This window comes from Myotis yumanensis, unplaced genomic scaffold (assembly GCF_028538775.1).
Source record: "Myotis yumanensis isolate MYYU_CA2020_CCGP unplaced genomic scaffold, mMyoYum1.0.hap1 SCAF_9, whole genome shotgun sequence".
Taxonomy (NCBI): Eukaryota; Metazoa; Chordata; class Mammalia; order Chiroptera; family Vespertilionidae; genus Myotis; species Myotis yumanensis.
Window position 1 is genome coordinate 49,112,686 of NW_027223760.1, and position 14,173 is coordinate 49,126,858.

Genomic DNA, 14,173 nt, shown 5'->3' on the forward strand with positions numbered 1-14,173 from the left:
GATTTATACTTGAAGTAACTATATAAATTTCCAGTAGAATCAATAATATAGTAGGCCCCCAAGGGTCATTTGGTTCACCACCTTAAATTAGGTAGAGAAGGAAAACTTCAGCTTCTCAAGTTGACCATTCTAGTTCTTAATATTTCCTATCAGAAGAATAAAACTCTCATCAGTTTCCTGGCCTGTTACATACGGTTGGATTAAATAATTCCCAAGGAACTTTCCAAGTACTAAAAATTTATTTCTAACAGCCATTGTTTCCCATAAATCAAATACGTCACAGTTGCTAAATCATCGTCTTTCTTTTTTAAAAAATATTTTATTGATTTTAAGAGAGAAGAAGGGAGCGGTATAGAAACATCCATGAGAAACATCAGTCAGCTGCCTCCTGCATGCCCCCAACAGGGGGACCAAACCAGAAACCCAGGCATGTGACCTGACTGGGAATCTACTGGTGACCTGGTTCTTAGGTCGATGCTCAACCACCAAGCCTCACCACTGGGTTTGCCTTCCTTTCAATGGGTATTTCCATTATACTACTGGCTTCCACCCCTTTCAATGTAAAACATGACCTTAATGCTAGTTTGGAGGTCAAAGTATTTGTGGTTGTTGTTTTTCCCCCAGTGTGTTCCAAGAGAGCCTCACAGCCTCGGCGGCTCTAGTACTGTCTGTCAAACATGCCACTAAAGTTTGCCTTACCCTAACCGGTTTGGCTCAGTGGATAGAGCGTCCGCCTGCAGACTGAAAGGTCCCAGGTTTGATTCTGGTCAAGGGCATGTACCTTGGTTGTGGGCACATCCCCAGTAGGAGATGTGCAGGAGGCAGCTGATCAATGTTTCTAACTCTCTATCCCTCTCCCTTCCTCTCTGTAAAAAATCAATAATATATTGATTAGATATATAAAGTTAGGCAGCCTTGCCACACTTAAAAAAATAAATAAGTAAATAAATAAAGTTTGCCTGGACCAAACTTTCAGGCTTTTCTGCTTTGAAAGAAGAAAAACATGATTTTGTGAAACATTCAAAGAAACTGATGATTTTTAAAACTACTTGTATGAGTTTCAAAGATTGCGGTATAAACTTTCAATGATGTTTTCTATTTTACTGATAAAAAGCGATTAGTTATGGGGACCACTTTGTAAGAACACTCAACAAACAGCCTGAAATCCTTTGTTCTCCACTCCCCCGCTCCACCCCTACGCCCCACCCTAGTGCATTTGCAGCTTGTCCAGCAGATGGCACTGTTGTGTCAAAGGAGTGGCTTCCATGGGGCTCAGAAAGAGAATGGGGACACAAGGGATAATGTATGGCAGTCAGAGGTTAAAAGGGAAGCAGCAGTAAAGTCCTGTTTAATGAACCTTGGGTATAATGTCAACATCAGTTTAAATAATCGGCTTCCTCAATCTCCCTTCCTAGGGGCGAACGTGAACATGAAGACCAACAACCAGGATGAAGAGACCCCCTTGCACACGGCTGCCCACTTCGGCCTCTCGGAGCTGGTGGCCTTCTACGTGGAGCATGGGGCCGTAGTGGACAGTGTGAACGCCCACATGGAGACGCCCCTGGCTGTCGCCACCTACTGGGCCCTCCGCTTTAAAGAGCAGGAGTACAGCAGGGAGCATCACCTCGTCTGCCGCATGCTGCTCGACTACCATGCCGAGGTCAACGCCAGGGATGATGACTTCAAATCTCCGCTCCACAAGGCAGCCTGGAACTGTGACCACGTGCTCATGCACATGATGCTGGAAGCGGGCGCTGAGGCCAACCTCATGGACATCAATGGCTGTGCGGCCATCCAGTACGTGCTGAAGGTCACCTCGGTGCGGCCTGCCGCCCAGCCTGAGATCTGCTACCAGCTACTACTGAACCATGGGGCTGCTCGAATATACCCTCCACAGTTCCATAAGGTGAGGCTGTGTCCCGTCTGCCAAGCGACTCAAGCTTGAGGCTGGCATCTTTGGGTTAACCACTTCTGATCCTCTACCTGACCTTCCTTTTGCACATGTAATGAGCGCAGGCAATGAGCAGAAGAGGGGCAGATAATCTTCCATGTCTTGGGTGAACACCAGTGAACTGGCAGTAGCTTCCTGAGGGACTGAATTGAGAAAGATCAGAAGCCACTTTAAGATTGCAGGAGAGGTGAACGGGGTCAGACAGGCGTACACTCGCTCTCTCTTGAGCGGGATGTCTGATCTAAAGATGACTGAAACTGCTTTGGAATTAAGTGGCGTGAAAGGGCCACTCATTTTTGCATTTAGTGAAAGCTAATGTTTACTGAGTCCTAATAATTATATTTATTATATAGAGTGAATTCTATTTATTAAGCACACTGTTATAAGCAGTTTGCATTTTTAAATTTAATTCTTATTACAACCGTATGAGAGAAACAATAATATTGTCCTTACTCTATAAAGGAGGAAACGGAGGCACAGAGAAGTGAAGCAATTTGCCTGATCTCACACAGTAGCAGTGCCAGGGTTCAACCTTACATCATTTGGTCTAGCGTCTGTTCTTGCAATATCACACTGCATAGCCTTTGTTTTAAAAAAGATCTATTGATAATCTCCAATGGGCTAGCAGGGGCCAGATGTTAACAATGCTGATATGACTAAGACATAGCACCTACTTTCAGGTAGCTTAGGATCCAATGGGAGAGACAAACACATAAAGAGACAATTTTAATATGCAGTGGTAAATGACCGTAGAGGAATTAGGCTGCTGACAGTAATTAACTTGGAAACCAAAATGCACTTCACTTTAAAATCAATCAAATAACACCATACTAGGATCTCACTCATTCTAAAAAAAAATAAATAAAAAAAATTAACAAGAAGCAGCAGAGTTTCAGGTATAAACCAACTAAATAATGTAGGACCACAGAAAGCCAGTGACAGTTTTACTAAGTTCACAGCCAAGTTCTACTTCCTCCATTGCTAAAGTATCAGAGACTGATCTGAAGTCCTGCACTGTGAGGCTTAATGGGAAGAAAAGTTCCACTAAAGAATTTAAGGGGAGTGTACCAGTCAGGGCAAATTCCAGATGGACAACCCAGGAAATGTTCAGCTGTAGATATGATGTCAGTAAATTTTGTGATCTCATAAGGGATTTGTTTCTTGTCAGTATTTCAATGGACAATTAAGTCATTTTCCCTTTAGAATTATATGCAATACAATGTTCTGGCACTTAATAATTTTTTAGAGAAAATTTCAAATGATTATGATGAAAAGGAATAAAAAAGTAAAAACGATGTTATGGTAATGTCCTTTGTTGAGTTCTCAATTGGCTTGTTACAGATTTCATTTTATTTTTATAATAACCTCTGAGATAGGCATGGGCATTATGTTCATTTAAAAGGTAATAACGTTGAGATATTTTCCTAAAGTCACAGAGAGTAAGTGGTCAAGTTTATTCATTTTATTTTAAGAAATATTTACTGAGTACCTACTATGTGCTAGGCATTGTTCTAGGAGCTGGAGATAAAGCAATAAACAATAGCAATAACAAACAAAAAAAGGCCTTCATGGAATATACTCTCTAATGGGAGATAGGAAAAAACAAAACAAGATAACAAACAAATAAATATACTCTGATCTGTTCGGTGCTATGGAGAAAAATAAAGCAAGGTAAAGAAAATAAAAGAATGACCTGACATCTCCACCTGTATGTTTACATATATGCTGTTTTACAAAGATGATTAGAGAAAATAAGGACATGGAGGAGCAAATCATGTGGCTACCTGAACTGGGGGAAGGCCATCTGTGGTACAAGGAAAGCAGATGCAAAGATCCTGAGGTAGGAGAAAGCTAAGCATGTGTGAGGAAAAGCAGGAAGCCAGAGTGGCTGGAGTGGAGTGAGTAAGGAGGAAGAGAAGTCAGAGAGGTGTACATGAAGGTGGTTTACAGACCATATTTATGGCCTTGTAGGCCGTGGTTATGCCCTTGGTTTTTCACTCTGAAGGAGGGAGGAAATCACTGAAGAATTTTGAGCTGGGAAGCATAGTCTGATTTGTATTCCATAAGGACCCATTTGACAGCCTGTTGGAGAATAACTCTATTGGGGGTGGGGGGCAATGGTATTGCAATAATCTAGGTAAGAGATGTAGGTGGCTTAGACCCACAGTGGAAATGGTGAATGTGCTAAGAAATGGTCAGATTCAGGGCATGTTTTGAAGAGGGAGTCAATGAGTTTTTCTGGTTGATTATTTGTGGGCCATCAGGAATAGAGAGGAGTCAAGGATAACTTCAAGGATTTTGCCCAAGGAATAGAAAGAATCAAGGGGCCATTTCCTGAGATAGAAGCAAGGCAGGTGGAGCTGAATTTGAAGAGAGGATCAGGGGTTCCATTTTGCTTGAGATACCTACTATTCATCTAGGTGGAGATGTCAGGTAGGCAGTTTGATGTAGGAATCTGTTGTTCAGGGAAAGGTCCTGGCCAGAGGTACAAACTTGGGAGTCTTCATCATGACTATGGTATCGGAAGCCAGATGCAGTGAACAAATGACGGCTATAAGTATTGTTATTACTACATGTCCACTGAGTAGTGGAATCAGTGCTCCTGGGTTTGGTTTACTCACAGGGGCCTTTCCAACCAGGAGAGACAGAGTATGAGACTGTCTAGACTAAAAGCTGAGCTTTATTCTGAAACTCACTGCTGGTTAATTGTGGATGAAACAGGTCTCCAAGAAACTAAAAGACCCTCTCCTCATTCTCCTTCAAGAGCCAGGTTAGGGAGAATGAGCCTTTAAGCAGAATTTCTGTCCTCCAGAAAGAAGTCTTGTGAATGTGAGGAAGGCCCCAGATCCTCTTCACAAAAGCAGTCCTCTGAGAGGGACCAACGAGAAGGATTAGGGGCAGCAGCTTAGTCACCAGGGGCATGAGCTTTGGCGTGGCCATTTACTTGCTGTATGGTTTCTGAACAAGCTCCTCAATCTCTTAGATTCTAATGTTCTCATCTGAAAAATGAAGGTAAAAATATCAACTTTTCAGGATTGTCTAAGGAGTGCGTGAGTCAACAAAATTGTTTCCTTTCCTCCTCTTCCCAAAGTGAACACTTGGTCCAGTGAAAGGGTCTTTCCTTTAGTCTTGATGGCTCCACTAGCCTGTAAAACAGGCACACAATTATGTGTGCCAAGGAACACTTTATCCACCATTAGCATGTTCTTATTCAGTTCTGTTTTGCTCCTCTGAGTTCTAGTTTGGCCATACACGAAAGTGACTTAGGATAGAGTTGGCCACTGGTGGATGACTGGTATTATAAACATTTTGTCCCTACCCAACAGTATAAGAGAACTGGCCCCCTTCCAAAGGAAAACTGAAGAAAAACTATTCAATTTACTATGCAGATTCTTCAGTGATTTAGAACAACTACTACCCAGCCCAACTTTCCAAAGAGAAAGTCATCTTTACAACAAGTAAATGACTGACTCATTTATACAGAAGATAAAGTGGTTTGTTCTCCTGTGGATGGGGAATTCTGTTTCCTTATTTACAAGGAACAAGGTCAGAGCTGAAGATGCTGTCTTCCAAATACAAAGCACATTTGCAGAGGGTGTATTTCACCGAAAGCCTATGTATAAATTACATAAGGTGGGGAAAGAATTATATGGTCTGCAATTGCTTTCCAGGGTACAAAAGGACATTTGATTTTTTTCTCTCAGCATAATTCAGAAAGCAGTGACACCCCAGGGAGCCAAGATTGGGTTTTCTGGTAGGGCAAGAAAGACATTTTTCTAGGGGAGGGAAAGGTATGTGAGGGTTTGGGGGAGGTGAGGATGATTTCTGCTGTTGAACAGTGCTGTATATGATGCCCAGGGTACAAGACGTCTCTTTGATTATTAAGTACCTTTCTGCACACAACTATATTAACATAAAAAGGTAGAAGTAGCTTTAGAATTTTTCTGCTGAAGTGGCTTAAGAGGTGCCACTTGCCTTGGAAAGGAGACAAGGAGATCTATCTTGAATCTATTCTATAATCTATGCTTTTAGGTGTAGAATGATGAGGCAAAAAGTATCTCAAAGTCTCTCCAGTTGCCACCACTGAAGAAAGAGCTTTTTTGACCAATTGTTCTTCCATGAAGGAAGACTAGACACACACAGAAGGTGAAGTTCATGGGGGCACCTTCTGTTTCTCAGATAGGAAAAAGGCAGCAGAAGCTTCTCGCTTCTAGGTCCAGACCAGTCCTTGTGATGGTCAAGGTCCCCAGGAGTCAGCATCTAGTGATGATTTAGAGTTTGCTGTCCCTTAAGGGTGTTTTGTGTTGTTGTTATTGCTTTGTGAAATAATTACTGAGGCCTGAAGGAGGTGTGCCTAGCTGTCTTAGACCTGGAAGAAGCCCGACCTGCCAGTGAAGATAGCTGGAGGGTTGTCAGGCTAAAGGAGCCTTTCCCGCTGTGGGCCCTGTCTTCTGTCAGCAGAAAACTTAGCCATCCGTGTCAGCAAAACCTAATGACAGCAGTGGGAGCTTTGGAGTCTGTGCATCTAAAGACTGAAGGTTAAGAACTATTTGATTTATTTTTTTTTTGCTTTAATGAAAAGTGAGAAGTTATCTCCCTGTGATATATGGGAGTAAGCCAGGTGCAAATTGAAGCACCAAATGTGTGAAGTGAGGCTCCTGACCTGTGAATGAAGTCCGTTCCTGTATCCATAACTTAGTCTGAACATTTTCTGAATAGGGGCTGGGAATAGGGTTGCCAGATAAAAAAATAGGATGTTCAGTTAAATCTGAATTTCAGATAAATTATAAGTAATTTTTAACATAAATGTGGACCATGCAACATTTGGGATATACGTATACTAAAAATTATTTGTCGTCTATCTGAAATTCAAATTTAATTGAACAACCTTTGCTATTTTTATATGCTAAATCTGGAAACCCCAGTTGAGAAGTAGGTAATATGTTATAAGAGGAAAGTAACTTTCATCCACATCTGTTCTGTGTCCTCAGTGTTGGCAAGAAGGGAGAAGTGAGGAATTCCTAGGGACAAAGTACCTGTGTTGGGTGTGTGGGCACTGTGTCTTTAAATATAGCCAGTGTGGCTTCCACTAAGAATGAGTGTGGCCTGGGAAATTGATGCAGAGCATAGAGGTCAGTTTCCTGAGTGGACAACTAAGCCATGTGCAGAGCCTTATTATAAACTTTCTGACTTCTTCATGCTTTTTTTGTTTTTATAATTCCATTATAAGTATATGCTTGATTCAGGCCTTGGATTAATTTCAGCTATCATCCCTTTACTGTTAACTCTTAAGTTTAAATATTTATTTTAGGTTACTCAAGTGATTACCAGCATACTTCTCACCATGGCTCATCCTTCCAGAAGGGATGCATCTGGAGGTCTTTAGAGAACAATGTGTACAGAGGTCTGGATGGTTGTTATTTTTATATCACTAGCAACATCTTTGTAGTCACAAGGGTCTAACCTAAAATAATCATTGAAGAGAGTCTCTCTTGTTTTAAAATGTCTCTGCAATGGGATTTGTGTCCTTAAAACATTTATTTTACCAGTCATTACCTAAGGATTAAAATAAGATCATGAGAATGTACTTGAAAGAGCACTAAACTCAGACGAATAAAACACAAGACTATGCTTCTTCTTAATGTGGATCTCTCTTGGTTTCAATTTCTTTATCTCTAAATTAGGGGGATTGGATAATCTCTAGGGTTCCTTGCAACCCTAACATTCTATGATACTGTAGTGGGTTGGCTCAACGAGATAGATTACCGATTTAGAATTTAAATTTGAAAGTTTTTTATTAAGCTGGCCAGCTGACCACAGCCCGTACCTTCCCCCTCTGGGAAGCCTCACGGCATGTGGTAGAGACCAAGGGTGCAGTATGATCCTTTATAGCAAGACAGTGTTAAGAAAAATTAACTACAAAGCATTCCATTAAGGTTAAACAGAGTCACACCTGGCTGGAGCATATCATAACACATTGTTTTTCTAAGACAATCTAACAATCCTTCTTCTACTGACCCTGACGCACTTCTTACTCATACATCCCCCCTCTCCCTCCGAGCACATTCAATTTCTCATGTCTCATTTCCCCCCCTCAACATATTCCGTAACCTTCTGTAACCCTTCCACACACACACACACACACACACCGGTATTAAAATTACAATCTCTCTGTCTCAGTTTTGCCCAGGGACCCAGGACGTTAGGTATTTTTTAGCACATTGAAAAATGCCATACCAGACCACCTATGAGGGACTGGTAAAGGAGAGCAGGAAAACTAGTTTTGTGACTTCTTCCCCAAGGACAATAGGTTGAGATTGAGAAGGACTTGGAAATAAGGGAGACATTTTTTTGGAGAAAGTTAAGTGCAGAGGCATGCCTTCCTTACAATGAATGGTAGGGTTGGGGGGCTTCCTCCTCATCTCACCTCCAGTGAGAGAGGCTTTCAGAGAACTCGGCAAAGAGCTTGATATGTTCGAGGGGAAAATGAAATTGATGTATAACTCATGATGAGAAAATGTAAAGGAGAAAGTCCGTGGCAGAAGCTGCTTGCCTGGTGGCAAAGGAAATGAAGGTGATAAAATTGGGAATCATGGGTGCTTTTGCTGCTGCTGATAGGATAGAGATACAGGTTTCCTGTGGCCCAGTTGTGGGTCACATTGAAGAGCCAGCTGGGTCACTTTGAAATGAAAATAGCCCACACCCAAAGGATTTCCAGTGATAGGGCCATCTTGGCAGAAAGGAGCAACAGGTCTTCTGATGGTCACAGAAGCTGTTGGGAGGTGTGAGGGCTGTAAGAGCAGGGCATGCATCTCAGCAGGCTCCCACCTTCTTGGTTAGAACTTCTTTTTTCACTTACTTCTGGATGGTGAAGGAAATTAGTCTGATTTTATTAATCCATCCACCATGGAGGCTGGCAGTGTGTGGATACTTAAAGTCATGCGACTTCTCAAAAGCATTGCAGCATTCCAAGGAGCCCAATAGGTCAATACATTCATGAAGCCTCTGTGAGTGGAATGACTGAGTCATCGATGTGCATTAAATAAACGAAACTCTGCCTCATCTGCAGGTGATCCAGGCTTGCCACTCCTGTCCCAAAGCGATCGAAGTTGTAGTCAATGCCTATGAACACATCAAGTGGAATGTAAAGTGGAAACGGGCTATCCCTGATGATGACTTGGAGGTAAAGAATCAATTCACTTCCTCTGGTTTTCACTGTAAAGTACTTCCAGACCACAATGCAAGTACAGAAAAGTATTTGTCTTACCATCGGAGACCCTAGAAAGCTGCCATTAGGTAGAAAGTCAGGCCTCAAATCATCATTGTTGATTTCTTTGGATGGCAACGGTGGGACTTTTCTGACTGTAACCTGCCTTCCCTTCCTTTTCAGAGATACTGGGATTTTTACCACTCTCTCTTCACTGTGTGCAGTAACTCTCCAAGGACTCTCATGCATTTATCGAGATGCGCCATCCGAAGAACATTACACAACAGATGTCACAGAGTAATTCCTCTGCTTTCCCTCCCATTGTCATTGAAAAAGTACTTGCTTTTAGAGCCAGAGGGAATCATTTATTAAGCCTTATGAGACAGAGGTTCCCAATCCCAGATATTTAAGTGGACTCGCCGGGTAGACACCGTTTACATAAATAAAATGGTACTTGGGTTGATTATAACACTTCAGGGATTTCAAAACACTTTACAAACACTATGTCATGTCATTGATCCTAGGGTTTCATGGTGAGGGGAGATAACGAAGCAAAGCCAGAATGTATCCAGAAGGTACAGACAGAACAATAATAACTAACAGGATTACTATAGGTGCTCTTACTAGGTGCCTGATATATTTTTGTAAAATGTTCCTATATTATCTCATTTGAAATGGGACCCAGAGTTTCCTACAACCAATCTCCCTTATCAGTGATAAGTTTACATTACTGTTCATTTGGCAAAATAGCAGGCTTTGTGATCCGCCTCTTAATCTTGGTGCCTTTCCCCCATTCCCACTTGGCAGATTATTACTGTTGCTGGTTTTGCACACTCCTGTACCCACACCGAACTCCTCACCTTGTTCTTAGCGAAGAAAGCATGTGAACGTAGTCCAAACGGGGAGATCCTTTATTCAACTTAGAAATGAAAAACAAAGGCCAGTCCACTTAATAGTCAGAAATGGACATTTTAACACACTCTCACTGAGCCAGAGACTGGAGATGCAAAGATGAGCCCGAAGCAAGGACTCCTGCCCTCCAGGATCTCACCATTCAGCAGAGGATCTGGACATACAAGCAGGGAACTGCAGGGTCAATGTCAGGGGCAAGAGTACAGGTGCTGACTCATTCATAGTGCTTGCCTTCCAAAGCCGTGTTTCTGACACTAAGTGTGGTTTTCTTTTAAGCATGAAGATGGAGTGAAGGGATTGTGTGACGTGGGGAGGGGGGGGTGTCTCCTGCTGCTGTGAGTGGAAATGTAATCACTTTAAGTTTCTCCACCCATCTAGGTATTGTTTTATTTCAGCATGATTTCCTGTTTAATGTGAAGGGAAAGACTTAAGTTTATCACATTGGTCTTTTTATGTCACAGACTGACATTTCCGAGCACTTTTGCTAGAAGGTCAGGAGCACTTTGCTAGCAATGGCTGGCTGTAGAAAGCAAAGAAAAAGACTTTTTTTGAAAATGATAGAAGTTTGAAAATGTTGGAAAGAGAAGTATGTTAGACAGGCTTGTTAGTTAGTGGTTTGCTGAAAGAGAAATATAGATGATGGACATCTGGACCTCATGGTTAATGAGGCCAACTTGCTTTTTTTTTTCTCCTCTTGCTGATCGCTTAGTAATGCTTTTTAGATGTCAGAGCAGAAGTAATTAAGCACACACAAATCAGTTTGCCAGTTGTGAGCAGGTTTCTTTCATCTGTGTGGTTCTCCACCTTATTTAACGTTAGATGCTTGCGTTTTGAGTAGAGATGATATTAAGTAATCCACTTAGAATGTGTTTCTTAGAATGTGTTTCTAAATTGGGCTTCTCATAGTCCAGGCGCCCTGTAGGAAAAATCATAGGTGGATGCAACAATCTTTTCAAAGCATCCGTTTTACTCAAAATTTTGGGAGAAATATTTTGTACTAAGACAAGACCTATATTGTGGAATGGAACGCTGAATTTGTATGAACTGTTCATATACAACACGATCCTTCAGAAGACCGTTTGCTGACATCAAGTTGTTAGGCCACATGGCAGAACACTGAGCGCAGGTCCATGCTGGCCGCCTCTTTCAGGACTATTCTGGCAGACACATTTGTGACGCTCTGACTTGGGCAATAAAGCTGATGCTGCCAACAGAGAGAGACGATGTTCCTTCCATGGGGAAACGTTTCTCAGTCTGCTTGCTTGTACTTACACGTCGGGTAAAATACATGACTACCTATTTCAAATTGTTTATTCCTGGGTTTAAAGTTCTTTTCTCTCATCTCCGAACTTTTATTCGGAGGACTTCAATAAAGCTCTTCTGTTTCCTTTCATCTTCCTGAGTTGCTTATTTACTGAGAAGACCTTTTCCTAACCGACTTTTCAGCAGATGCCCTGAAGAACTCTACCTGTTTCATGGCTTTCTTCCACATTTAGGATGAAAAAAGAATTAGGAGATGCTCCTGGAAATAAAGAATGTTTTCAAAAGGAAGAAAAGGGCAAACACAAAAATGCAAGCTATTGTGATAGGAACAAGAGTGTTTTAATAACAATAAAGAAATTGTAGGGTCATTCTCTCCTGAGTATCACCATCTCATTCCTCCTGGGGTTTTCATTTCTCTTCATTCTAACCATTCACACAATCCTGGGCCAATAGCCACAGAGGAAATTATATGCTCATGATGCTTTTGTTAGTTTCTGTAAATAGTCATTTAATGGCCTTAAAAAAAGTCTCTCTTTTGTAAGTTACACGTAAGAAAGCACCTTTGATATGAGATCACCTATCTCAGCGGTTCTCAACCTGTGGGTCGCAATCCCTCTGGGGGTCGAACGACCCTTTCACAGGGGTCGCCTAAGACCATCGGAAAACACATATATAATGACATATTGTTGTTGTGATTAATCACAATGCTTTAATTATGTTCAATTTGTAACAATGAAAATACATCCTGCATATCAGATATTTACATTACGATTCATAACAGTAGCAAAATTACAGTTATGAAGTAGCAACGAAAATAATTTTATGGTTGGGGGTCACCACCACATGAGAAACTGTATTAAAGGGTCGCGGCATTAGGAAGGTTGAGAACCACTGACCTATCTGTTTTTCTCCCTTTCTCAGGATCTAGACACACTTGTGTTCAATTTTTTAACCACGCAGTGTTACATTGCTACTTTGCCCTGCCCTCCTGAACCCAGTGGCTTCTAATAAAAAACACAGCAGTCAAAGCTGATTATAGAGATGAGGAAAGTGGCAACCCGTTTGCAGTGGGCGAACAATGTGGGGAAAAGCAGCTGAGGCTTATGTTTTTGTTACTCATCTGATTGTTTGTGAAAACTTCATGAAGTTTGAAACTGGCATGTTCAAAACTTTTTTAAAAGAATCCAATTACAGTGGAACCTTGGTTCTCAAACTTAATTCATTCCAGAAGGTGGTTCGAAAATGGAATCATTTTTTCCCCATTGGAAATAATGTAAATTGAATTAATTCATTCCAGACCAACACAAAAAGGCACACAAAAATATTCACAGCCCAATTTCCTGAGATGTTAACAACACCAAGTTTAGCAGTAAACTGACTAATACTCGCACATTCTCTCTTTTGGCACACAGGTATCAGCATGAAAGTTTTGTTAGTATGAAAACCAAAGTTTTGTTTGACAACCGAGACATTTTGCCATGAACAACTTGGTCAAGAACCAAATTGTTTGAGATGGGAGACGTTCAAGAAAGTTAGAGATGGGAGACATTTGAGAACTGATTTTCTTGAACATCTCCCAGTTGTTCTTCCCATAGAATAATAATTACAATAAAACTGCATAACATTTATACAGTATTTAATAATTTTCAGAGCATCTCCATGAAGCTTAATATCGATAATAGCCTTTCCCAATACCCTCCACTCTCTGCTATGGAAAAAAATATATATGTATATAATTCTGAAGATTTAGTTGTGAAAAAGCTATCTAAACATGACATTAATTAACCCTTTTCTTCTCATGTAAAACACTCCAATCATATGGACTGATGTCCTCAAGCAAAGAAAAAAAAGAATTATAATCTAGCATTTTAAAAAATATCAAAAGCTAAAGAATTTTTTAATTGCACAAAAAAGGGGGGAAAAAAGAAATCTCTCATCCAGTACATTAGAGCAGCAATTTTCAACCCTTTTCATCTCATAGCGCACATAAACTAATTACTAAACTTCTGCACCACACCAAAAAGATATATTTTCTGCCCATCTGACAAAAAAAAATGTATAATTTTGATTCATTCACACCAGACAGCTATGGTTATGTTGGCTGTTGTCATTTTTTATTTGACAGTCTAAGGGAAATGAGGTCAGTGCCCTAGACTAAATAGTCAGGTATGGCATGTTTTAAAAATTATTGCAGCACACCAGTTTAAAATCGCTGGATGGAGGAACAGAGGCAAAATTTGGAGTTCTAGGACTGTTTATAAGTCTCGCCAGGGCAGTGTTCAAGTGACAAATTGCTTACAGAAGTCCTGACATAATTGCAGTCCTGCAGGGGCCCGGGGACTCCCAATGCTGCTGAACTCAGAGAGACAATGACAGGCGTCTTCTTGGATGGTCCATTAGGGGAAGCTTAGGCAGAAGCAAATTGTTTCTAAGAAACCTGTGGCTAGTTCTCGGATAGGAGATGCAGACAAAGAAACTGCAAAGCCATGCAGTGTGGCCTAGGGGGGGACCGTTATGGATTTTGAGATTCCACAGTGTGGATTTCAATCCTGATTGTGCCACTTAAATATCTATGTGAACGCGGGCCTGTTTCTTAACCCAAGTGTCAGTCTCTTTATTTGAATAGTAATAATTAACCACCTGGTTTACACGGTCGTTTGCTAACTAAATGAATGACGTAAGTAAATCATCTAAAGCAATTTCTTGTATGTAGCTGAACCTCAGTGAATGCTCAGACGGCACCTATGTCTGGTATGGGAGGGTAATATGTAAACATTGAGTTTCTAAGACATTCGTGGGCATGGGACAGAGATATGACTTGTGCTTTTTACTGGATTTGG

The 14,173-nt window shown here is 41.1% G+C and overlaps 1 protein-coding gene across 1 annotated transcript in view; it reads left to right on the top strand.

Annotated features, from left to right (window-relative positions):
• The window catches only part of ASB4 (ankyrin repeat and SOCS box containing 4), a 53,558-nt gene extending 42,095 nt beyond the window's left edge, over positions 1-11,463 (top strand). The window contains exons 3-5 of the mRNA XM_070424303.1: positions 1,416-1,906; positions 9,021-9,134; positions 9,342-11,463. Of these exons, the coding sequence (XP_070280404.1) occupies positions 1,416-1,906; positions 9,021-9,134; positions 9,342-9,530 (794 nt within the window). The 3' untranslated portion in view covers positions 9,531-11,463. The remainder of the gene's footprint in view (positions 1-1,415; positions 1,907-9,020; positions 9,135-9,341) is intronic.
• The last annotated feature ends 2,710 nt before the right edge of the window (positions 11,464-14,173 follow it).